Source organism: Carcharhinus amblyrhynchos, chromosome 32 (genome assembly GCF_965287045.1).
Source record: "Carcharhinus amblyrhynchos chromosome 32, sCarAmb.v2.hapA, whole genome shotgun sequence".
NCBI classification, from domain to species: Eukaryota; Metazoa; Chordata; class Chondrichthyes; order Carcharhiniformes; family Carcharhinidae; genus Carcharhinus; species Carcharhinus amblyrhynchos.
Window position 1 is genome coordinate 19,533,345 of NC_137355.1, and position 24,903 is coordinate 19,558,247.

The following is a 24,903-nucleotide window of genomic DNA, read 5'->3' on the forward strand; positions in this document are numbered from 1 at the left end:
ATCCTAACCAACTTGGTCTCTCCTCATGTGACAGACCTGCCGTCCCAGGAATCAGCCTGATAAACCTTCGTTGTCCTCCCTCTATAGCAAGGGACATCCTCAGATAAGGACACCAAAACTGCACACAACACTCCAGGTGTTACACCCCACTCCATCCTTCCATACAGGAAAGAACTTTCATTTATAAAACTTTTTTCACAACCTCAGGACGTGCCAAAATAAATGCTGACAGTCATTGAACGGGGTTGTATAGTGAAGTAGGAAAGCACGAGGCAATTGTGCACAAGTCAAAGTCCCATCAACAGCAATGAAATAAGGGTCATGATAATGTTTTAGTAATGTTGGTTAGGGGATAAATATTAACTCGGACACCCAGGCATTTTTAGTGACATGAGTTTCTTTTAACATCTACCTAATTTAACATCTCACTGGAAAGATAGCGCAGCACTCTCGCCACTGCAGCCTAGATTATGTGCTCAGGTCGCTTGAGTTGGGTCTTGATGTGATTGTGCTACCACTGTGTCAATAAAATACAACTTTCCAATGATCAACATTGAAAAGACATTTGGACAGGCACATGGATGGGAAAGGTTTAGAGGGATATGGGCCAAACGCAGGCAAATTCAGATTAGGAAACCTGGTTGGCATGGATGAGTTGGGCCTAAGGGCCTGTTTCCGTGCTGCATATCTCTGACTCTAACTTATGTCCCCCCGTCTTTCTGTTTTGGTGTGACCTACAGGCTGTTAGTTCCCTACCATAGTGCAAACTAAGGGGTGGCGGGGTGGCACGGTGGCACAGTGTTTAGTGCTGCTGCCTCATAGCGCCAGGGACGCAGGTTCAATTCCCAACTTGGGTCACTATCTGTGTGGAGCCTGCATGTTCTCCTCATGTCTGCGTGGGTTTCCTCCAGGTGCTGCAATTTCCGAATTGCGAGATCTCTAGTAGAAAGTCACGGCACAGAAGTGGACAACAGCATCCTTTTGCAAAGTTCCTTTCAAATTATCGACAGAGACAAGTGGAAGAAGGGTTAGCAAGATGATTGAAGGTGTGGTGTGGAGTTAGGCTTTTTGGAGGGGCCTTCTGAAAGCAGAGAGAGAGGCAAAGAGATTCCGGAGAGGCACCTGTTTTAAACCTCCTAATATGGGCGGTATGAGCTGCCTCATAGTGCCAGCGACCTGGGTTCAATTCCCAAGTTGAGTCACTGTCTGTGTAGAGAGTGCATGTTCTTCCCGTGTCTGCGTGGGTTTCCTCCACATGCTCCGGTTTCCTCCCCCAGTCCAAAGATGTGCAGGTTAGGTGGATTGGCCATTCTAAATTGCCCCTTAAGTGTCCCAAGATGAGTAGGCTAGGTGGGATAAATGTGTGGGGTTACATGGATAGGGCAGGGGGTAGGCCTCAGTAAGATGCAGTCCGAAAGACGTGCTGGTTAGGTGCATTGGCTAGGCTGAATCCTCCCTCGGTGTACCTGAACAGGTGTCAGAGTGTGGTGACTAGGGGATTTTCACAGTAATGTCATTGCAGTGTTACTGTAAGCCTATTTGTGACACTAATAAATAAACTTTAAGCTGTAGCAGATAAAGTTGCACAGCAGTTAGTACTGCCAGGTCATAGTGCCAGGGACCTGGGTTCGATTCCGGTCTTGGGTCACTGTGTGAAGTTTGCACATTCTCCCCGTGTCTGTGTGGGTTTCCTCCGGGTGCTCCCATAGTCCGAAAGGACGTGCTGGTTAGGTGCATTGGCCATGCTAAATTCTCCTTCCGTGTACCCAAACAGGTGCCAGAATGTGGGATTTTCACAGTAACTTCACTGCATTGTTAATGTAAGACTAATAAATAATGTGATTTCATGTGATACTAATAAATAAACTTTAAACTGTAGCGGATAATTTTAATGTACTATAGCTCCTCTTTTCAACATAGTGATGTGGTATATTATCGATCTTGGCTGTTAAAATTGCTTGTCATTATGGGGAGGACTAAAGATCAGTACTGTGGTGTTTATTTGCCTTGTGTTTCTGCAGTTGTAATGGTAAATATAAGTTAAAAGCAGTTGACTAATGGGTATTGGTTTCACTCACACTGTTGGATCTGTCCCGGGCTGTTTTACAGATTATCAAAGACTTCTACCTACTGGGTCGAGGGGAACTCTTTCAGGCTTTTATCGACAGTGCGCAGCATTTACTAAAGACTCCACCCACTGCAGTTACTGAACATGGTAAAGTAAAATTACTAATGCGAGGGAATGGGGTGCTGGTGTTGGGAACACACAGCTAGTGTTACTGGGTATGTTTTCTGAATATTGTATCGTTCCCTCAGCACCAGAGTGTCAAAACTGTGAAATTGCGATTTCACTGGACACACTGACTAGAAGGAATTCTCCTGCACTTATTTACAATGTCCCCACAGATACTGAGAGCCAGAGAGATTTACAGCTTGGAAACAGGCCCTTCGGCCCAACTTGTCCATGCTGCCCTTTTTTTGTCAAACCGCTAAGCTAGTCCCAATTGCCCACGTTTGGCCCATATCCCTATTGTACCCATGTAACTGCCTAAATGCTTTTTAAAAGACAAAATTGTACCCATCTCTACTACTGTCTTTGGAAGCTTATTCAGGTTCAACCTTCTCTGATTTGATTTGATTTATTATTGTCACATGTATTAACGTGCAGTTAAAAGTGTTGTTTCTTGCGCACTATACAGACAGAGCATACCATTCATAGAAGAGGAAAGGAGACGGAGCAGAATGTAGTGTTGCAGTCACAGCTAGGGGGTAGAAAAAGATCAACTTAATGCAAGGTAGGTCCATTCAAAAGTCTGATGGCAGCAGGGAAGCTGTTATTGAGTCAGTTGGTATGTAACCTCAGACTTTTGTATCTTTTTCCTGGTGGAAGAGAGAATGTCCGAGGTGTGTGAGGTCCTTAATTATGCTGGCTGCTTTTCTGAGGTAGCAGAAAGTGTAGACAGAGTTAATGGGTGGGAGGCTGGTTTACGTGATGCATCAAAGTACATCAAAGGAACTACAAAAGGTCGTCAATGTAGCCCAATCCATCATGCAAACCAGCCTTCCATCCATTGACTCTGTCTATACTTCCCACTGCCTCGGCAAAGCAGACAACATAATTAAGGACCCCACGCACCCCAGATATTCTCTCTTCCACCTTCTTCCTTCGGGAAAAAGATACAAAAGTCTGAGATCAGGTACCAGCTGAATCAAGAACAGCTTCTTCCCTGCTGCCATCAGACTTTTGAATGGACCTATCTTGTATTAAGCTGATCTTTCTCTACACTCTAGCTATGACTGTAACACTACATTCTGCACTCTCTCCTTTTCTATACACACAAGAAACAGTACTTTTCACTGTATGCTAATACATGCGACAATAATAAATCAAAGTTATAATCTAATCAATCTGTAGTCTAAGACCTTTCAAAATGAGAGCAAATAGGTTGGTTTAATTTCTTATAAATTGCTTTCCCTCCATCATCCCATTTCAGATGTCAATGTTGCGTTCCAAAAATCAGCACACAAAGTGTTATTGGATGATGACAACCTACTCCCACTCCTGCACCTCACCGTCGAGTATCATGGCAAAGATCCCAAAGGTAAGAATGGGGCATTGGTCCCTTTTGATTATTCTACACAAATGTTACACAATATCGAGTCCAGAACTCTTGCAGACGGGAGTCAGAGATTCTGTAGCATCCACCCTGTATCATGGGCGAGGATGCAGGCCACCGGCACAGTGCTAACCACTGTGCCACCGTGCCACCATTAAGGGAAAAGGAAAGTTGAAACCAGTCCTTGCAGCGTTTTTGTTTTGTGAATTTGGTGTTGCCCAAGTACATTTAGACTCACTGCAATTCTTAATTTTTGTCCAGTTATCCTCTCCTCTTCTGAAGTTGCTTTCTCCATCATACGGCTCTTCATAACTCACTGAGAACCAGTTGATGAAGAAAGAGCTCAAAGTCGGTCTTAACTTCGAATGGAATCATAGAATCTCTGCAGTGCCGAAGAAGGCCATTCAGCCCATCAAGCCTGCACTGACCACAATCCCACCCAGGCCCTATCCCTGTAACCCCATGTATTTACCCAAGCTAATCCCCCAGACACCAAGGGGCAATTTAGCATGGCTAATGCACCTAACCCGCACATCTTTGTACTGGACTGTGGGAGGAAACCAGAGCAGCCAGAGGAAACCCACGCAGACACGGGGAGAATGTGCAAACTCCACACACATAGTGACCCGAGGCATGAATTGAACCCAGGTCCCTGGCGCTGAGGCAGCAGTGCTAAGCACTGTGCCACCCTGGTTTAGTCACAGAGTGAATCATTAGAGGTGTATATCTCCAAACTCCCCTCTTGTTTCAGTACATATCTCTTTATATGTAGTCAAGTAACTATCCAATCGATGCTTTCCATCTGTGTATAATTAATTTCAATTGATACAATTAACACCCCTATCCCTGGCTCCGTAGGTGACCTCTCTCTGCTGAAGTATATTTTCGGACTTTCCAAGACAAGATGGGGCAGCATGGTGGCACAGTGGTTAGCACTGCTGCTTCACAGCGCCAGGGACCCCGGTTCAATTCCCAGCTTCGGTGACTCGCTGTGTGAAGTCTGCCATGTTCTCCCCGCGTCTGCGTGGGTTTCCTTTGGGTGTTCCAGTTTCCTCCCACAGTCTGAAAGACGTGCTGGTTAGGTGGATTGGCCGTACTAAATTTTCCCTCAGTGTACCCGAACAGGCAGCGGAGTGTGACGACTAGGGGATTTTCACAGTAACTTCATTGCAGCGTTAATGTAAGCTGACTTGTGGCCCTGAGAAATAAACTTTAACTTTAAGAACACGATGGGAGCAGGCGTAGACGAAATGGCCATGGGGTCTGCTGTCAGCATTCAATATGATCGTGGCTGATCTTGGGTTTGCACTCCACTTTCTTGCCTGCTCCCTTAATTCCCTAAGACACCAATAATCTCTTGAAGGCTGGTGCATCCTCAGTGGTAGAGAATTCCAAGGACTTGCTTCTTCACCAGAGTGTTCTTGCATCGTGTGTGTACCTAGAATTTGATGTGTTGATTATTGAATAATTATTAGATGAGGGTTGTTGCAGTCAAGGCTGGCTTTGCCCTTGTGTGAGATCCTGATTCGCATTTTCAGCCTAATCTGGATTCTTCAGGTGTACCTGTTGTTAATGGAGCTATCTTTGAGTTCAGTTATAGTTTTCTTGTCAGTTTATTGTCTTTTCTTTTGTCTCTGCCCCCACCTGCCCACCCACAACCCCTAACCAACCAACTTAACACAGATGCAGCACAAAGCCGTGACACTGCCCTGCGTGACTCATCCCCTCGGGAAGCCCCTACTTCTGGCTGGTCTGCTCTGGGACTCTCATACAAAGTGCAGTGGCCTCTGCACATATTGTTCACACCTGCCGTGCTGGAAAAGTAAGTTTGCTTTGTGCATTTCTTTATTTTCTTTGTTGTTGTTGACCGTTTTCAGGGCATTTCCAGAAAGTGTTATTGATGTGACCAATGAGGTATGGAAAGAGGCGAGGGGAAAGGACAAAGGGAAGGTTTGAGATTGTGTGGGAGGAAGGGGTGACTTGCCTCTGTCTCACAGCTGGGTGAGAGGATGAATGTTGGCCAGGACAACAGAGAGAATTCCCGTACAATAGTACTCTGAGATCTTTTACATTGGCTGAGAGGAGCGACGGGATTTTGGTTCAATATCTTATCCAATCGATGGCACTTCCGACAGAACAACACCCCCTGTGTACTGGGAATGTCGGCCTGGGAATAATCTGATCTGGAGAGGGAAAGATTTGCAAGAGCGCTGGGTTCTGTGCACATTTCTCACTAAGTCTTGATTTCTCTCTCCGTTCCCCACCGCTTCTGTCTTCCCTCCCCCCTCCGACTCCTCTCTTCCCTCCCCCCCCGACTCCTCTCTTCCCTCCCCCCCCACCACTTCTCTCCACCCTCCCACCCTCACTCAGATACAACATCGTCTTCAAGTACCTGCTGAGTGTGCGGAGAGTGCAGGCGGAGTTGCAGCATTGCTGGGCTCTGCAAATGCAGCGGAAACACCTCACATCCAACAAATCAGACGCCGTCAAGTGGAGGCTGAGGAATCACATGGCTTTCCTTGTGGACAATCTGCAGTATTACCTCCAGGTAACAGAGGATAAAGAACCGCCTTTGGCACAGCGTGAACACCAGGGGGAGGGGTGGGGTCTCAGGGTTCAAACATGAGAGAGAAGATAAACTGGGCTCGTATTCCCGGGTATCTAGAATTAGATGGAGTTTATTGGGATTTTGACAGGAATTGCTGGATAATCTTTTAACCAGTGAGAATCTAGGACTAGGTGATCTTCAGATCAGAGCCAGGCCAGTGGGGAGAGCAGTGGGAGCCGCTTCTTCACAAAGCAAAAGGTGGCAGAAAGCCAGGAAAAGCAGTAGCTGCGAACTCGATCGGATCAAGACCGGAGTATCTTTTTTCTAACCAAAATTTATGGAGAAACATGGAGTTAGGATAAAAGTTAAAGTTTATTTATTAGTGTCACAAGTAAGGCTTACATTAACACCGCAATGAAGTTACTGTGAAAATCCTCCAGTCGCGCCACACTCTGGCGCCTTTTGGGTACACTGAGGGAGAACTTAGCACGGCCAGTGCACCCTAACCAGCACATTTTTGGAGTCTGGGAGGAAACTGGAGCACCCGGAGGAAACCCTCCCAGACACGTGGGAGAACGTGTAGACTGCACACAGACAGTGACCCAAGCCAGGAATTGAACCTGGGTCCCTGGTGCTGAGAGGCAGCAGTGGTAACCACTGTGCCGCCATGCTGCCCCAAACAGGTAAATTTTGACCTCACTGATTGGTGGATCAGACTTGTCAGACTTTCTCATGCTGCTGTGTAATATAAATCCTCTTGCATCATATGGAAAGCATTCCATGTAATTTTATTTCCAGGTGTTTAGTTTTAACTTTTTCTGAGATTGCAGTTCCCAGCTTGGCCTCCAAAACCATTACGAGGACAAACATTGAGTGCAAAGAGGGGGGTGTGTACCTGGAGTGTGTAGAATCACATATTAAAAGTGCTCCCCTGTTTCATGCCAGTAAAATTACTCTTTATTTAGTCTATTTAGTCTCCGTTCGCTTTCCCCTCTCTCAACAACCCCCCACCCCACGTTACTCATAGTGCTAGGTTAGCAGGCAGTGTGTGAGGCTGCTGGGCTTCTCTCTCTTTTGTATTTTGAATGAATTAGATTGGGGTGCATTTCGAATAAAGGAGAGTGAGAGAGATATTAAGAGCTTGATGCAGCAGAGAGTACAAATGGGGGTGTAGAGATCTTGGACACAACAGTGACTGAGGCAGTCATGAATGGATGGTGAAAGGGGATGCCTTCAATGCGTCGGGAGGTCATTTTATTCTCAGCTCATATACCATGCTGCCTTTTATGATGAATATGAGTGTTTTAGTATTTTGGCATAACTCAGCTTTATCTGTGGCCCCAGACTTCACATTTGACTGATTCTATTACACTTATTTCCGCACCTATTTAGGGCGTGCAGTGCTCTTCATTGCGTAGCAGCATTCCACGTAGCTCTTCCCCGCAGGTAGAAACGCCACAGGCTACAGAGCGATACAGACGGAGTCAGTGCTCCCCTCAGGCAAGTCGCTGCCACAGTGGGCAAACTGAGAAGCACCAGACAACTCGGAGAAACCGGGACTTGCAGAGGTGTAAACTATCCATCTTAGATAATAAGGATAGTAGTTAAGGATAGGATAAGTTAAGGAAAAGTAATGAGAGTGATGAATTCAGCAGTGCTTGGAACCTGGATTGTATGGGAGGGGTTGCGGGGTGGGTTAGTTTGTCTGCTGACAAGCTTGTGTAAGATTCTTTTTCAGATTGGTTGTTGCTTCCCATGTTGGACGGAATTAAAACAAGCAATGGGAGGGAATTTCAGCTAGCCCTTCCCGTACCCTGCCTGACTTGCTTGAGTTTCAAACCGCACCTACACTTATCCCTGATGTGGAGATGCCGGCGTTGGACCGGGGTGGGCACAGCAAGAAGCCTCACAACACCAGGTTAAAGTCCAACAGGTTTATTTGGCATCATGAGGTTTCGGAGCACTGCCCCTTCATCAGGTGAGTCACCTAATGAAGGGGCAGCGCTCCAAAAGCTCACAATACCAAATAAGCCTGTTGGACTTTAACCTGGTGTTGTGAGACTTGCTGTACACTTATCCCTTCACACACTTGCTTTATACTGAAGCCAGTCACCCCCTTACTGCTGTTGTCACTTAATTTATCCAGCCTGGTTCATTTGCTCACTAAGGTTATGCATTTCCCCATCTGTAATGAATGCCTGTTCTGACTGTCACATCAATGTTTGGGTGGCTGTTACACTCCATAGGGTCATACAGAGGTAGGGTTAAAACTTTCTGTTGGAAACTTACTGGGAGCACATTTACACATCCTGTTCGCCTTGTCCAGACACAACAGATTCCTTCCTCAGTTTGGCCATTCTGATTCTTGGGTTCCAGCCTCTATTATAATATCAAGGCCTGTTCATCACCCATTAAAAGCTCAACCATTTGTCTCTCCATGTCCCCAAGTTTTAAGCACCAGATTTCACACTTTGCTAGGAATGCAAAACCTTTTTTTAAAAATAAGTTAAAGTTTATTTATTAGTCACAAGTAAGGCTCACATTAACACTGCAATGAAGTTACTGTGAAATTCCCCTAGTCGCCACACTCCGGCACCTTCTCGGGTCAATGCACCTAACCAGTACATCTTTCAGACTGTGGGAGGAAACCCACACAGACAAGGGGGACAACATGCAGACTCCATACACACAGTGACAAATGCAGGAATCACAGAATCCCCACAGTGTAGGAGGAGGCCATTTGGCCCATTGAGTCTGCACCAACCACAATCCCATCTATCCCCATAACCCCATATATTTACCCCAGCTAGTCCCCTGATGCTAAGGGACAATTTAGCATGGTCAATCCACCTAACCCACACTTTGGAGTGTGGGAGAAAACCAGAGGAAACCCACGCAGACATGGGGAGAATGTCCAGACTCCGTACAGACAGTGACCCAAGCTGGGAATTGAACCCAGGTCCCTGGCACTGTGAGGCTGCAGTGCTAACCACGGTGCCACCCGGAAGAAATGAGGCGTTATGTATCATGAAAGTGTGAAATTGATGTTTTACTGACCATTAATTGATATCAACATGTTTACAGTTAATTAGAATGACACAGTTTGCTACAAGGTATATGTGACAGATGATTTTACAGAGAGGTTCTGACTGCCTGTACCGATCACAAAAAATGTGTATCTGTGTAATATTTCCAATTCTCTATTACTGTCACACTCTATACTAATCAACAAATCACAACCAGACAATCTGTAAAGAAATAAGAATGAGAGAACCTGATTCAAAGAGAGAAGCGGGTGAACTGCCACCCAGCAGCAAGTTAATTAGTCTCTAACTGACTGTGGGTTGTGCCTGTTTGTACCAGTACCCCACAGAGATGCAGTAGCACAAAGCTGTTGTTAGCAGCTGCAACATAACCAGTCAACAGCTGGCTAACAGTACATTCTGCATCCTTCCAAACACACAGAATAGTCAGACTGGCTTCAATTAATGCAGCAAAATGAATCTTGCAAAGAATAAGAGAGAGGTGTACACACTCTCCTTTTCCTTCCACCTCTTTTCCCTCCCCCACCCACCTTCCCTTCTCCGATCTGACTCTAATCAACTCTCCTCCATCTTATTCTGTCTCAATCATCAAACCTCATTTTTCTTATGGTGTTACACTATTAAGCCCGCAGTTCACAGATGGCCCATTTACCCCGTGCCCCATTATCTGCGCGTTACAGTGCAAAACATTTGAGCAGAAGGGTGTAAGGGATGACACCCCAAACATGATGTTACAATCCTGAATTGGTGTCAGTATCATTAGTTTATGTTAGAATCTTGCAAAACTTAAAGTAAAGCTTATTTATTAGTCACTAGTCCTACATTAACACTGAAATGAAGTTACTGTGAAAATTCCCTAGTCGCCACACTCCGGCGCCTGTTTGGGTACATGGAGGGAGAATTTAGCACGGTCAATGCACCTAACCAGCACATCTTTAAATCTGTGGGAGGAAACCGGAGCACCCGGAGGAAACCCATGCAGACACGGGAGAACGTGCAAACTCCGCACAGACAGTGACCGAAGCTGGGTACACTGAAGGAGAATTTAGCACAGCCAGTGCCCCTAACCAGCATGTTTTTAAGTCTGTGGGAAGAAACCGGAGCACTCAGAGGAAACCCAGGCAGACATGGGGAGAATGTGCCCAGTGATAGCACTGACAGTAGAAATTGCCCGAAAGTGATATTAGCAGCCACTGTGATTTGTAGCCCCGCCATGTGGTGTCCAGCTTTGCATTTCCCTCGATGCTAACCAGCGGCTTGTACCTGTCCAGGTGGATGTCCTCGAGTCCCAGTTCTCCCAGCTGCTCCAGGAAATAAACTCGATCCGTGATTTCGAGAGCATTCGGCTGGCCCACGATCACTTCCTCAGCAACCTCCTGGCTCAATCCTTCATCCTACTTAAACCCGTAAGTGTATTTTCCTTCCTGAGTAAGGAGGGGAACGCTGAACCTCTACTGGCCAGACCTCAGCTAGGGTAGTGTGTTACAGCACGGACAAACCACAGTAAGGTGGAAGGAGATCGGACCTTCCAAGGTGATGCAGAGGAGATTGACTGGAATAATGCTGGGGGTGGGGGAGAGGGAGTGGGGAGACACTTCAGTTACAGGTGGCAATTGGAGAGGCTGGGATTGTTCTCCTTAGTGGAGAAGATTGAGAAATCCTGAATGCTTTCAATACAGCCATAGGATCCCTACAGTGCAGAAGAGGCCATTTCGCCCATCAAGTCTGCACTGACTCTCCAACAGAGTATCTTACCCAGGCCCTATCCCTGTAACCCCACACATTTTACCATAGCTAATCCATCTATCCTACACATCTTGCAATGCCAAGGAGCAATTTAGCATGGCCAATCCACCTAACCTGCACATCTTTGGACACGGGGCAATTTAGCATGGCCAGTCCACCTACTCTGCACACCTTGGGACACGGGGACAATTTAGCATGGAAAATCCACCTAACCTACACGTCTTTGGACTGGGGGAGGAGACCGGAGGGAAACTCAAGCAGACACAGGGAGAACATACAAACTCCACACAGACAGTGACCCAACTGGGAATCGAACCCAGGTCCCTGGCGCTGTGAGGCAGCAGTTCTAACCCAGTGCTACTGGAACTGGATTACGTTAGAGTCTTAACAGGCTTGTGAGCAAATTAAATCTGTGAGGAGAGGATGAGGGGGTTAAAACAGAAGAGAGAGGTCAGCGTTAGGGGACCACTAACAATAAAATGTTAAGTTGGGATTTTAGTTTTCTCTGAGGAATGTACGTGTTATTTAACTTCTCAGTGGATGCAGTGGAAAGTAGCTGACACTGCTGTTTATTCCCGTTTTCCGCAGGTGTTCCATTGTCTGAACGAGATCCTGGAACTGTGTCACAACTTCTGTTCTCTGGTCAGTCAGAATCCGGGGCCACTCGACGATCGAGGCACCTCCCAGTTGGACCTTCTCGTGACGGTAAGACAAGCCAGAAACATCATTCCTCCTGTGTGTGTGTGTGTGTGTGTGTGTGTGTGTGTGTGTGTGTGTGTGTGTGTGTGTGGCTCCCTCAGCTCCCTGTTGCTGAGCTGGAAGTCTGCTGGGATTCAAGCCCAGCCCCGGCAGCTTAGTGCAGGATCCAGGCTGACATTTTGCCTGGGGTAGCTGTACTCTTACCGATACTGTTTTTAGCTGAAACCTCTGCTGCCCGCTTCGGTGCTTGGCAAAGATCCCTGGTGATGTTTGAGGAGGAGCAGAATGTGCCCAGACCAACTTCCTCTCAGCCCAAACCAGTAAAAACAGGCAGGTCTGATTACTCATCACATTGACTGTTTGTGGAATCCTGCTGTGTGCAATTAACAGCAATGATCACCTTAAAAGATAGTCGTTTGGTATGAAGCACCTGATGATGCTTAAATAACGGGGAATATTCTTACTCTCCCAGCTTCCCCCCCCCCCCCCCCCCCCCCCCGCCACCTTTTTTTCATTAGTCACAAGTCAGTTTACATTAACACTGCAATGAAGTTACTGTGAAAATCCCCTAGTCGCCACAGTCCAGCGTCTGTTCGGGTAACACTGAGGAGAATTTAGCACGGTCAATGTACCCTAACCAGCACGTCTTTCAGACTGTGGGAGGAAACTGGAGCACCTGGAGGAAACCCATGCAGACACGGGGAGAACACGCAAACTCCACACAGACAGTGACTCAAACCGGGAATCGAACCTGGATCCCTGGCGCTGTGAGGCAGCAGTGCTAACCACTGTGCCATCGGCCGCCTTCACTCTGCCTCCCTCTCTGTCCCTGTGTCTCTCTATCCGTCTCTCTCACTCACCACCCTCCCCCTCCACTGTCTTTCTCGGTCTGCACACACAGCCCCCCCCCCCCCCCCCCCGCCCAATCCCCCACACTTTCGACCGTAGCTGATGTGTTTTCTGATTTTCTGTGAATCCTAGGGCTTTAGTCGTCAGTCGTCCTTGCTGTTCAAGATCCTGTCCAGTGTTCGCAATCACCAGATTAACTCTGACCTGGCCCAGCTTCTGCTGCGACTGGACTACAACAAATACTACACACAGGCCGGAGGCACGCTGGGCAGGTGAGAGAGAGAGCAGCAGAGCCTGTAACAGGCAGCAAGAGCTGCTGCTCAGCGACTTAGTGACACGGTCTGGGTGTAACACTGTATCGTGGGTAAATACTTGTTAAAGTTTGCGAAAGTTTTTTTATTAATGTCACAAGTAGGCTGACATTAACACTGCAATGAAGTTACTGTGAAAATCCCCTAGTCGCCACAGTCCTGTTCGGGTATACTGAGGGAGAATTTAGCACATCCAATGCACCCTAACCGGCACATATTTCGGACTGTGGGAGGAGACAGGAGCACCTGGAGGAAACCCATGCAGACACGGGGAGAACGTGCAGACTCCACACAGACAATGACCCAAGCCGGGAATCGAACCCAGGTCCCTGGCGCTGAGAGGCTAAACCACTGTGCCACTGTGCTGCCCTCTAATAGAAGCATCAGCTATTACTGATAGTGTACTGGGGGTAAATACGTGTCCTGGTGTGATACTGCACAAGATCCTAATTTGGGACTTTCCAAGCTGGTGTTTGCTGATGAGAGTGAGGTTGAACTCTGCAGCGCAGACACTGCCATGGAGCTGCCCTTTCAGATCCTCACTTTCTGAATACCGTGAGTGAGTGCCCTCAATGGCCTGTGCCAGATCCCTGCTCCCTGCTTCAGAACAAACAACTGAGAGGTAAGTTTAGAAAAATATGTGAGGATTAAAAATGTTGCTGTTACACCAGACTCTCTGCAACCTCCCCACCAGCGCTTTCGCTGAGACAGATTTGAACCCTTGAAGTGTGGTCCCACTGGAGAGAGTAAGTTTGGAAGACTGTCCCAGTTAGTATTTCTGCTGTGTTGAGCATCATTTGGGGGGCAAAAGGCCAGGCAGGGGGGAAACCAGCCCAGGTTCTTGCTCCTGATCACAACTCAGTGACCACTACTTGGGTGGGTAGGTAGGTAGGTGGGTGGGTGTATGTGTGTGTGTGTCGGTGGGTGGTTGTGGGTATTGTCTGTACCCCACACACAAACACTGTGTGTGCGCAACCTACATAAAGTATAAACAGATGGGATAATTGGCTTTGATGGCCTGTTCTGGGATGATCCTCACTCTGTCGGTGTCTGCTGAGTCAGGAGCTTTCAGAAAAGGAGTGAAATCAGAGGTAGAAATGTCTGGGAAACAGGACTGGAATAAAAATCAGGGTGGGTTTGACTTGTTTAATTCTACAATCCAGGCGCCTCACTGACAAAGCATTTTATTCTTGTTTCAGTTTTGCCATTTGACCTAACACGGGATGGCTCCATGGGGCAGAGGGTCCTGACCCTCCTGACACGTCTGCCATTTGTGGTTATATAAATGAACCTGCCGACTTGAAGACCGTCCACAACATCTCCGGTAATCCAACTGACCCACACCTTCACAATGGAGACATTGGAGTTTCACTTCAATCTGTGAACACTTTATACAAACGTTCAGGACAGGGTTTGTGAACTATTTTGCTGACCTCCCAGTCTCACCCTTTCCTTTCCCTCTCCTTGCTCTCCCCTCTCTCCCTATCCCTTCCTCTCTCTTCTCCCTCTCTCTCTCTCTCTTCTCCCTCTCTCTCTCTCTCTTCTCCCTCTCTCTCTCTCTCTTCTCCCTCTCTCTCTCTCTCTCCTCCCTCTCTCTCTCTCTCTTCTCCCTCTCTCTCTCTCTCTTCTCCCTCTCTCTCTCTCTCTCTTCTCCCTCTCTCTCTCTCTCTTCTCCCTCTCTCTCTCTCTCTTCTCCCTCTCTCTTTCTCTGTCTCCTTTCCCTCTGTGGCAGTCAGGTTTCCTCACCATTTTACCTACAGTTTCACAGAAACTTCCTGCTATGTATTTATAAGCCTGTGGGAGATTGTGGATGTTTTCTGGGAGATTGTGAATGCCCTCCTGCTGTACCTGTTTCTTTATCATTTGTACCTGTTCCTGTGTCCAGCCGCTACGATGGGCTGGCTGGGATGTGACTGTGTTGCAGAGGCCAGACCTTGGGTTGGCTTTGACCAGTGCCTGGAAGAGGTTTAAGAATTGCATGTGTGTGAATTCTCAAGGTCAAATCTTTGAACGTTTCTGGGCAGTTATCCTGAAACATGGACTGATTCCAAAACATTTGGGGTGTTGTCCCTTCCACTGCCCACTGCCCCCTCCCCCAGTCTCTGTGGGGGCCATACAGAGGAGCACACGCTAGAATCGCTGGAATTCAGCATGAATGAGGCCTCCGTGTTCCGTTGCTTCGAATGACCTTTGACTCTTGATTCCATTTCCCAAGGTGTCCACTTGCCTGCCCCCTTGCCAAAGTCTCTGGTTATGCATGGGGATAAAGCCTGGGCCCTCTGCCTCGCTGGTTGGTTTGGAAATCTAGTCCACTATCCCTGCATTGCAAGAAGATTGACTGTCCAAAGCCACTGTCCCTAATTTGGGAATCACATTAACAGCCTTTGTGGGAATGGGGAGATTGCCCTGAGGGGAGATAGGTGGCACTTGACCGGGTCTGACCCATATTAAGGTGGCAAAGCCAAGGAAGCGTTGTTCTTATCGTTGTTTGGATTTGCTTGCTACATGAAATGAAAGTTCTCTTCCTGTCAGCGCTGGCCCTCACAAGAAGGTAAAATGACAGAGCCCCCCAGTGAAGCAGTGACTGCCACACGCTGGGCACTGATTCACCATGGTGTGTGGACAATGCTGGAAACACTTGCTGTCTCCCGGGGGCTACAGAGAGTGCAAACCAATGTTCAATCCTATAGCCCGTCAACATTCGCTACCCTTTCATTGTGAACCCAGATTTGTAAATAGCACCCAATAAAACGGAATGGGTGCCACTGTGTGTATCTCTGATTGAACCCCTGCTCTGTGACCCTACTGCACGTGGCAGTGAAGTGTTAGAGCTCTCTTGAGTAACAGCAATCTAAAGGCACTCAGTTGGTTCCTTACACAAACAGCGCTGGACACCATGTGTCCAATACAAGGTCTTTAATTACTTGTGCAGAAGGAGAACTTTCCACGGCAAACATGGGACGGCCGGAGCAGTTCTGAGGTTACAGAGAAACGGCTCAGCAGTTAGAGTCAATCACAGCAAATCAGGAACAAGAGATTTTTCACATCTTTCATTGACATACAGATTTGCCAATTAAATCCCGGTCTTTCGCCCTTCCTTGTTTGATTAAAAAATTGACTTCTGCTAATCCTTCATTTGCATATCCTCATATCTTGCCTTCATATATTCCTCCCTCCTCGCTGCTTGTGGAGTAAGTATTTGGACTGAGATGGAAAAGCTCTAATTCAACCCACTGTTAGGAGAAACTCAGAAGAGGTTGTAGTCAAATCTTTTTCACAAAACATAGCTTCTTGAAGGCAGAACCAAACACAAAAAATGGGGAGAGAAAGAGACTGCTTCTTGGCTTGCTGCTAAATTGCTTCCCCCAAAACGAAACTGACAATCCAAAGGAAAAATCTCCCTATCACCTGACTGCCACAAACTAAACTGGAACCCGATCACCTGACTGCCCCAGCTTAGCTCCACCCCTGACAACATCACTGAAGCTGTAAGCTGCATGATTTTAAAAAAAAACCAAGGTACACTCACATGACACCACCCAATTTCAGAGCTGCTTTTCTCACCCATGTCCAGATCTATTCAGACAACTCCGAGGTTCAACCCAGTAAAGGGTGCAGGACGGAAAGGTGCCAATATAGTCCTATCCCTTCTGTAGACGGGGTCTGTGATGAAATGTATAATTAGCTCAGTGCCTGCAGAGTAGGAAAGGTATTTTAGTTTGTCATTTCAATTGTTGCTTGGGTAATACAGAACTTGAATCTTGTTCACATGGAGACATGTTGCCAAAGTTTTTCATCTCACACTCATCAGGACATAGGAATGTAGAAGAAGGCCATTCAGCCCATTCAACAACATCATGGCTGATGAATATCATTCTCCCACTGTCTCCCCTTGACATCTTTGGAGGCAAGAAATATATATATTTCCTCCTGAAGTATCAAAGAATCTCTCTGGTGCCCAAGAAGACCATTCAGCCCATAGAGTTAAAACTGACTCTCTGGTAAAGTGTCTTAATCCAGGTCCACTTCCTCCGTTAACCTCACACATTTCTCATGGCTAATCCCCCTAACCTACACATCTTGGGACACTAAGGGAGAATTTAGCATGGTCAATGTACCTAACCAGCACATCTTTCAGACTGGGAGCGAACCAGAGCACCCGGAGGAAGCCCAAGCGAACACGGGGAGGACATGCAAACTTCACACAGACAATGACACCTGCCCCGCCAAGTTGGGAATCGAACCTGGGTCCTTGGCGCTGTGAGGCAGCAGTGCTAACTGCTCATAGACTTATAAAATCCCTACATTGAGAAGGAGGCTATTCGGCCCATTGAATCTGTACTGACCACAATCCCACCCAAGCCCTATTCCTATAACCCCTCATATTTACACCACTACTCCCCTGACATTAGGGTTAATTTAGCATAGCCAATCAACTTAACCCTGCACATCTTTGGACACTAAGGGGCAATTTAGCATGGCCAATTCACCCAACCCACACATCTTTGGACTGTGGGAGGAAGCTGGAGCACCCAGAGGAAACCCAGACAGATGTGGGGATAACATGCAAACTCCACATAGTGACCCAAGCCGGGAATCGAGCCCGGGTCCCTGGCGCTGTGAGTCAGCAGTGCTAGCTACCGTGCTGTCAATCTGAATGAAGGTGCGTGTCCCTTGTGATCCAACAGCCCACTGAGCTAATAAAGTGTTACCAATGGCCAAGAAACTGTTCCAGCCCCTATTGAGGGGAGGGTGGTGTGGGAAATGGGGGGTTTTAAACAAGGATTCTGAAAGAAAGGAGCAGGCATGTTGTAAATATACATTATCCATCATCCTCCTCTGTGCATTTTGACGGGGAACTTGGGAAGTGAAGCTGCAATGGTCTAAGTGTTTGTTCTGCAGGCCCATTCATAAATAAAATATGAGTGACAGAAGCAATCATCTAACTTCTCCTCTGCCCCTGAGGATGTTCACGCTCTAGTGAACTGTGCCATGCCACCTGTCAAAAGCTCTCCTTTCCATTCCCTCTCTGTCACCCTCAGGAAACCCCTGAGTAAAAACTGCACCACGCTCTTCAATGCTGGTTAGCAGTCTGCATCCTGACTGGTTGCTAAAGTGCTGGCAATTAAAGTGAAAGTTTATTTATCGGCGTCACAAGTAGGCTTAGATCAACACTGCATGAAATTACTGTGAAAATCCCCTAGTTGCCACTGTTTGGGGACACTGAGGGGGAATTTAGCACGGCCAGTGCACCCTAACCAGCACATCTGTCAGAGCATCTTACCCAGGCCCTACCTTCGTACCCCCAAGTAGTTACCCTGCCAAGCCCGCTGCCTCGGCAAAGCAGCCAGCATAATTATGGACCTCATGCACCTCGGACATTCTCTCTTCCGCCTTCTTCCATTGTGAAAAAGATAAAAAAGTCTGAGGTCACGTACCAACCGACTCAAGAATAGCTTCTTCCCTGCTGCTGTCAGATTTTTGAATGGACTTATCTTGCATTAAGTTGTTCTTTCTCTGCACCCTAGCTATAACTGTAACACGACATTCTGCACTCTTGTTTCCTCCTCTATGAACAGTATGTATAGTGTGCAAGAAACAATACTTTTCACTGTATGCTAATACATCTGACAATAATCAATTCCCCCCTACCCTACACATCTTTGGACAATAAGGGGCAATTTAGCATGGCCAATCCACCTAACCTGTACATCTTTCAGACTGTGGGAGCAGCCAAAGGAAACCCATGCAGACATGGGGAGAACATGCAAACTACACACAGACAGTGACCCAAGCTGGGAATCGAATCCGGGTCCCTGGTGCTGAGAGGCAGCAGTGCTAACCAGAAGGGGCTTGTCAGGGTGGATACTGAGGGAATGCTTCCCCTCTTGGTGGAATCCAGACCTAGGGGGACACAGTTTCAAAATTAGGGGATCTCTCATTTAATGCAGGGGTGGGGGTGTTTGGGCGGGGGGGGCCGTGCATGGGAGTGTAGAACAGACAGAAAAGTGGAATTAAGACCATAATCCAATCAGCCATATTTTAAGTTAATTTATTTGTGTCACAAGTAAGGCTTACATTAACACTGCAATGAAGTTACTGTGAAAATCCCCGAGTCGCCACACTCCGATGCCTGTTTGGGTACACTGAGAGAGAACTTAGCATGGCCAATAGACCTAACCAGCTGATTGTGGGAGGAAACCGAAGGGAACCCACGCAGACATGGGGAGAACGTGCAGACTCCACACCGACAGTGACCCAAGCTGGGAATCGAACCCAGATCCCTGGCTCTGTGAGGTAGCAGTGCTAACCACTGTGCCGTTCTTATTAACTAGTGAAGCAGGTGTGAAGGGCCGAGTGGCTCACTCTATACGTTCTTATGTACCTGTCACTGAGACGAATGTGGTTGGACAGCAATTGGAAGAAGGCTTCTGCAATCAGCTTCCCTGAATAGCGCTGCCAACAACGGTAAGAACCTGTGCTAATCTTAGAATAAATAAAGGACTGGTACGCCAGAGAGAAACAAGTTCAACACACATTCAAATTGAAGTTGGAATAGCTTATTATTGTGATGATATTTCATACTGACATTTAAAACTCTATCTAAGAATGTTCTTTTTAGGGAATTTTGAAATTGCCTCGGGCAAATGTTCAAACTTCTAGGTTCTAGATTCAACAACAAGTTGTATTTACATCAGGAATAGGCCCGGGAGAAGGTCACACATCTCCTCGAGCCTCCCCTGCTGCTCAGCAACTTCCCAGCTAAACTTCTACCTCGACTCTGCTTCCCCACCTGATCCCCAGAGTCGATAGAGTGATCCAAAGCTTTTCACCTACAATCAGCTCACTCACAGCTGAATGGTTAAACTGAACTGAAAACAGGGGCCTCGTCTGTCTCGGGGGGGCCAGGGTTTGACGCAACCTGTAGACTATACGCCGATGCTAATGTTTGTCGTGTCACAAAGATGTAGAGGCCAGTCAGCCGCACGCCACATTCCCCTCCTAAACAGCACATGGATTGCAAACACTCAAAGGCAGTGTAGCTCACCACTATTTACTCGAGGGTATGTAGCGACACCCACATTGCACCATCTCGTAAATGTTTGTGTGGGACACCCCCCCCCACCACTCCCCCCCCCCACTGGAGCGCTACTCATTGGGATTCAGAAGAATGAGAAAGAATACACTGGCACTGGAGGGGATGCAGAGGAGATTCACTAGGTTGATTCCGGAGTTGAGAGGCTTAGCTTGTGAGGAGAGACTGAGTAGACTGGGGCTATACTCATTGGAATTGAGAACAATGAGGGGAGATGTTATGGAAACATATAAGATTATGAAGGGAATAGATAAGATAGAAGCAGGGAGGTTGTTTCCACTGGGGGATGAAACTAGAGCTAGGGGGCATGGCCTCAAAATAAGGGGGAGCAGATTTAGGACTGAGTTGAGGAGGAACTTCTTCACCCAAAGGGTTGTGAATTTGTGGAATTCCACCAGTGAAGCAGTTGAGGCTACCTCATAGAATGTTTTCAAGGCAAAGATAGATAGATTTTTGAACAGTAAAGGAATTAAGGGTTCTGGTGAGCCGGTGAGTAAGTGGAGCCGTGATCTTATTGAATGGCAAAGCAGGCTTGAGGGCCAGATGGCCGACTCCTGCTCTTAGTTCTTATGTTCTCATCCATGTATTGATTGCTCTTTGTATAAATAAGGATGACAGAGTGTAGTCATACAGCAAATTCGGCCCATTGAGTTGGTGTAAGAACTGTCCCAGTTAGTAGTCCCATTGCCATGTCTGTCATCCCTAGCCTGGCAAATCATTCCTTTACAAGCAGACCATCCGATTCCCTTTACTGATATCTGTCTCAAAATTATTTTTCATTGGTTTGAGCGAGTGACTCTGTATTTGAACCTTGCACTTGGGAGTGGTATTCTGGATATGCTTTTCCCATTCCAGTGTCTGTGCTATTTTCCCACTGTCAAATCACAGTTACCAAACCCCTCCCCCCGCCAACCCCGAGCTGCAACCAAGAACTTTCCAGAATCAATCACATAATCTCACAGTCGCAGAAGAGGCCCTTTGGCCCATTGAGTCTGCACCAACAAGTGAGAAACACCTGAACTCCCATCTAATCCCACTTGCCAGCACTTGGCCCTGAGTGTTATGATGTGCCAAATTTCCATCCAGGTCCTTTTTAAAGGATGTGAGGCATCCCACCTCCAACACCCTCCCCAGGCAGTGCATTCCAGACTGTACCATCTGGCACGGTGGCACAGTGGTTAGCACGGCTGCCTCACAGCGCCAGGGACCTGGGTTCAGTTCCCAGCTTGGGCCATTGTCTGTGCGGAATCTGCGTGTTCTCCCCGTGTCTGCGTGGGTTTCTTCCGGGTGCTCTGGTTTCCTCCCACAATCTGAAAGATGTGCAGGTCAGGTTGATTGGCTGTGCTAAATTGACCCACGTTTCAGGGGGAGGACTAGCAAAGTAATTATGTGGTGTTATTGGAATAGGGTGGGATTGTTGTTAGTGCAGGCTCGATGGGCCAAATAGAACATAGAACATAGAACATAGAACATTACAGCGCAGAACAGGCCCTTCGGCCCACGATGTTGCGCCGACCAGTTACAAAAACAATGACCCACTAGCCTATACCAATCCCTTTTCGTCCATAAACCTATCCAGAGATCTCTTAAACGCCCCCAAACTAGACGCATTTACAACTGCAGCAGGCAGGGCATTCCAATCCTTCACCTCCCGCTGGGTAAAGAACCTACCCCTGACATCCGTCCTGTAGCTACCCCCCCTTAATTTAAAGCCATGCCCCCTCGTGCTAGCTTTCTCCATCCGAGGAAAAAGGCCATCACTATCCACCCTATCTAAACCTCTAATCATCTTATATGTTTCAATAAGATCCCCTCTTAGCCGCCTTCTTTCCAACGAAAACAACCCTAAATCCCTCAGTCTCTCCTCATAGGACCTCCCCACCATACCAGGCACCATCCTAGTAAACCTCCTCTGCACCCTCTCCAACGCCTCCACATCCTTCTTGTAATGCGGGGACCAGAACTGCACACAGTACTCCAAGTGCGGCCGCACTAGAGTAGTGTACAGTTGCAACATTACACTGCGACTCCTAAATTCAATCCCCCTACCAATAAACGCCAAGACACCGTACGCCTTCTTAACAACCTTATCTACTTGATTCCCAACTTTCAGGGATCTATGTACACACACACCTAGATCCCTCTGTTCATCCACACTATTCAAAGTCCTCCCGTTAGCCCTATACTCGACACATCTGTTGCTCCTACCAAAGTGAATTACCTCACACTTCTCCGCATTAAATTCCATCCGCCACCTCTCGGCCCAGCTCTGCAACCTATCTAAGTCTCCCTGCAGACTATGACACCCTTCCTCACAATCTACCACACCTCCAATTTTGGTGTCATCAGCAAATTTACTAATCCACCCAACTATACCCTCATCCAGATCATTAATAAATGGCCCCTTCTGTACTGTAGGGATTCTCTGATTCGTTGCAGAACTTGGTGCTTGCATTATCTGGACACCGGAGGGTGCTCTAAGCTCAAATATCCTCCCACTCCTACATAGATGCTGCCATTTACTTGCTTCAATTCCTGTTCCCACTGAGCATTGACTCTGGATGTTTGGCTACGGGCTGCATCACAGTTCAGCCTGACACTGTTGAATATCCTGGAGGGTTGTGGGCTGTGCAACTTGGAAGGTCTGAAGAGAATAAGTCACCCCCCCCTTGCGATGTGGAGCCACAGGCTTTGAAGATGCAGGAGTACAGACCATAATGGTTATGTTACTGGGCCAGCAGTGAGGAGGCTGTGGCACAGTGGTTATTGTCACTGGACTAGTAGTAATTGAGCCAGGGTAATCTTCTGGGGACTTGGGTTTGAATCCCACCACGGCAGCTGGTGAAATTTAAATTTAATTTAAAAATCTGGAATTAAGAATCTACTGATGACCGTGAAACCATTGTCGATTGTGGAGAAAACCCATCTGCTCTGCTGATGTCCTTTAGGGAAGGAAATCTGCCGACCTTACCCGGTCTGGCCTACATGTGACTCCAGAGATGCAGCAGTGTGGTTGACTCCCAACTGTCCTCGGGCAACTAGGGATAGGTAATAAATGCTGGCCAGCCAGAGACACCCATAGCCCAGGAATGAATAAAAAAATTCATAGAACTGTCAATCTCTTACCTTTGCTAAAATGTCAAAAGTCGTTATAATCTTCAGTCTTCCCCTTTTAAAACTCAAGTTTAATATCACCTGAGTCGCCACCAGACCCCCATCCCTCTGGTGTCTGACTGACTTTTACAGACAATTCCAAAAGGCAGACAGAATGCAAACCTCACTCTGGGATGCCAGAGTCCTCCTGGAACCAATTGTCCTCGGCTTTGTCACTCCACTGCAGTCCCAACGCCTGACACCAGATGGCAGCATCGCTCCAGCACAGTGAGTTTAAAGTTTTTAAAGTTTATTTATTAGTGTCACAAGTTGGCTTACATTAATACTGCAATGAAGTTACTGTGAAAATTCCCGAGTCGCCACACTATGGCTGCCTGTTTGGCTACACTGAGGGGTAATTTAGCATGGCCGATGCATGTCTTCCAGACTGTGGGAGGAAACCGGAGCACCTGGAAGAAACCCACGCAGACATGGGGAGAACATGCAGACTCCACACAGACAGTGACCCGAGGCCAGGAATCGAACCCAGGTCCCTGGCACTGTTAATAGAGAATAATTCATTCAAATACATGGGCCATACTGAACCCAATGAACTAGTTCAAAATACAAAGATGACAAAAAGATAAGTGGAAAAGCAAATATGACACAAAGATAAGTGGAAAAGCAAATTGTGCGGAGGGTGTAGAAAGTCTGCAGAGGGATCTAGATAGGCTGAGCGAGTGGGCGAGGACCTGGCAGATGGAATACAATGTTGGCAAGTGTGAGGTTATCCACTTTGGCAGGACTAATAGTAGGAGGGACTACTATTTAAAGGGCGAAAAGCTGCAGCATGCGACGGTGTAGAGGGACCTGTGGGTCCTTGTGCATGAGTCGCAAAAACCCAGCCTGCAGGTGCAGCAGGTGATCAGGAAGGCAAATGGGATGCTGGCCTTCATAGCGAGGGTGATTGAATATAAAAGTAGGGAGGTCTTGCTGCAACTGTACAGGGCACCGGTGAGGCCGCAGCTGGAGTACTGTGTGCAGTTTTGGTCGCCGCACTTGCGCAAGGATATTTTGGCCTTGGAGGGAGTGCAGAGGAGGTTTACTAGGCTGATACCGGAGATGAGGGGGTTGGACTATGAAGAGAGGCTGAATAGACTGGGCTTGCACTTGGAGTTTAGAAGGGTGAGGGGGGTTCTTATTGAGACGTATAAGATGATGAAGGGGATGGATAGGGTAGAGGTGGAGAGGTTCTTCCCGCTCAGAAAGGACAGCAGGACTAGAGGGCACAGCCTCAAGATAAGAGGGGGGGGGGACAGTTTAGAACGGAGTTGAGGAGGGACTTCTTCACTCAAAGGGTGGTGAATCTCTGGAATTCTCTGCCTGTTGAAGTGGTGGAGGCTACCTCGCTAAATATATTTAAGACGTGGGTAGATAGGTTTTTGGTAGGCAAAGGGATTAAGGGTTATGGGGAGAAAGCGGGAAAGTGGAACCGAGCCACTTCAGATCAGCCATGATCTTATTGAATGGCGGGGCAGGCTCGAGGGGCTAGATGGACTACTCCTGCTCCTATTTCTTATGTTCAACGTCATGTCATTACTATTATCTCTGTTGAGTTAGTGGAGAAAACTCTGAGATTAACAGCAGAGGACACTTGGGCTTTGAGAGCAGGAGATTAAATATATATTAGAAGAGATAGTGTTCTGCAGGGCTCTGGGGAATGGGCCAGGGAGCAGAACTAATTGTGTAGCTCCTTCAAGGAGCTATCACAGGGGGGATGGGTAAATGGCCTGCTGATATGCTGCATCATTATCTGATTCTAAGAACCTATCATAGGGAATTGGCTGTGGAGGGAGGTGGGGAACTATTCTGCAGGGAAAAGGTCTTTGGCATAACCTGT

General features: G+C 47.4%; 1 protein-coding gene across 1 annotated transcript in view; it reads left to right on the forward strand.

The window, feature by feature from the left end:
- Nucleotides 1–14,350, forward strand: part of tubgcp4 (tubulin gamma complex component 4) — a 38,916-nt gene extending 24,566 nt beyond the window's left edge. The window contains exons 11-18 of the mRNA XM_080215990.1: nt 2,110–2,215; nt 3,495–3,602; nt 5,301–5,439; nt 5,988–6,165; nt 10,481–10,615; nt 11,544–11,660; nt 12,636–12,775; nt 14,014–14,350. Of these exons, the coding sequence (XP_080072116.1) occupies nt 2,110–2,215; nt 3,495–3,602; nt 5,301–5,439; nt 5,988–6,165; nt 10,481–10,615; nt 11,544–11,660; nt 12,636–12,775; nt 14,014–14,026 (936 nt within the window). The 3' untranslated portion in view covers nt 14,027–14,350. The remainder of the gene's footprint in view (nt 1–2,109; nt 2,216–3,494; nt 3,603–5,300; nt 5,440–5,987; nt 6,166–10,480; nt 10,616–11,543; nt 11,661–12,635; nt 12,776–14,013) is intronic.
- The last annotated feature ends 10,553 nt before the right edge of the window (nt 14,351–24,903 follow it).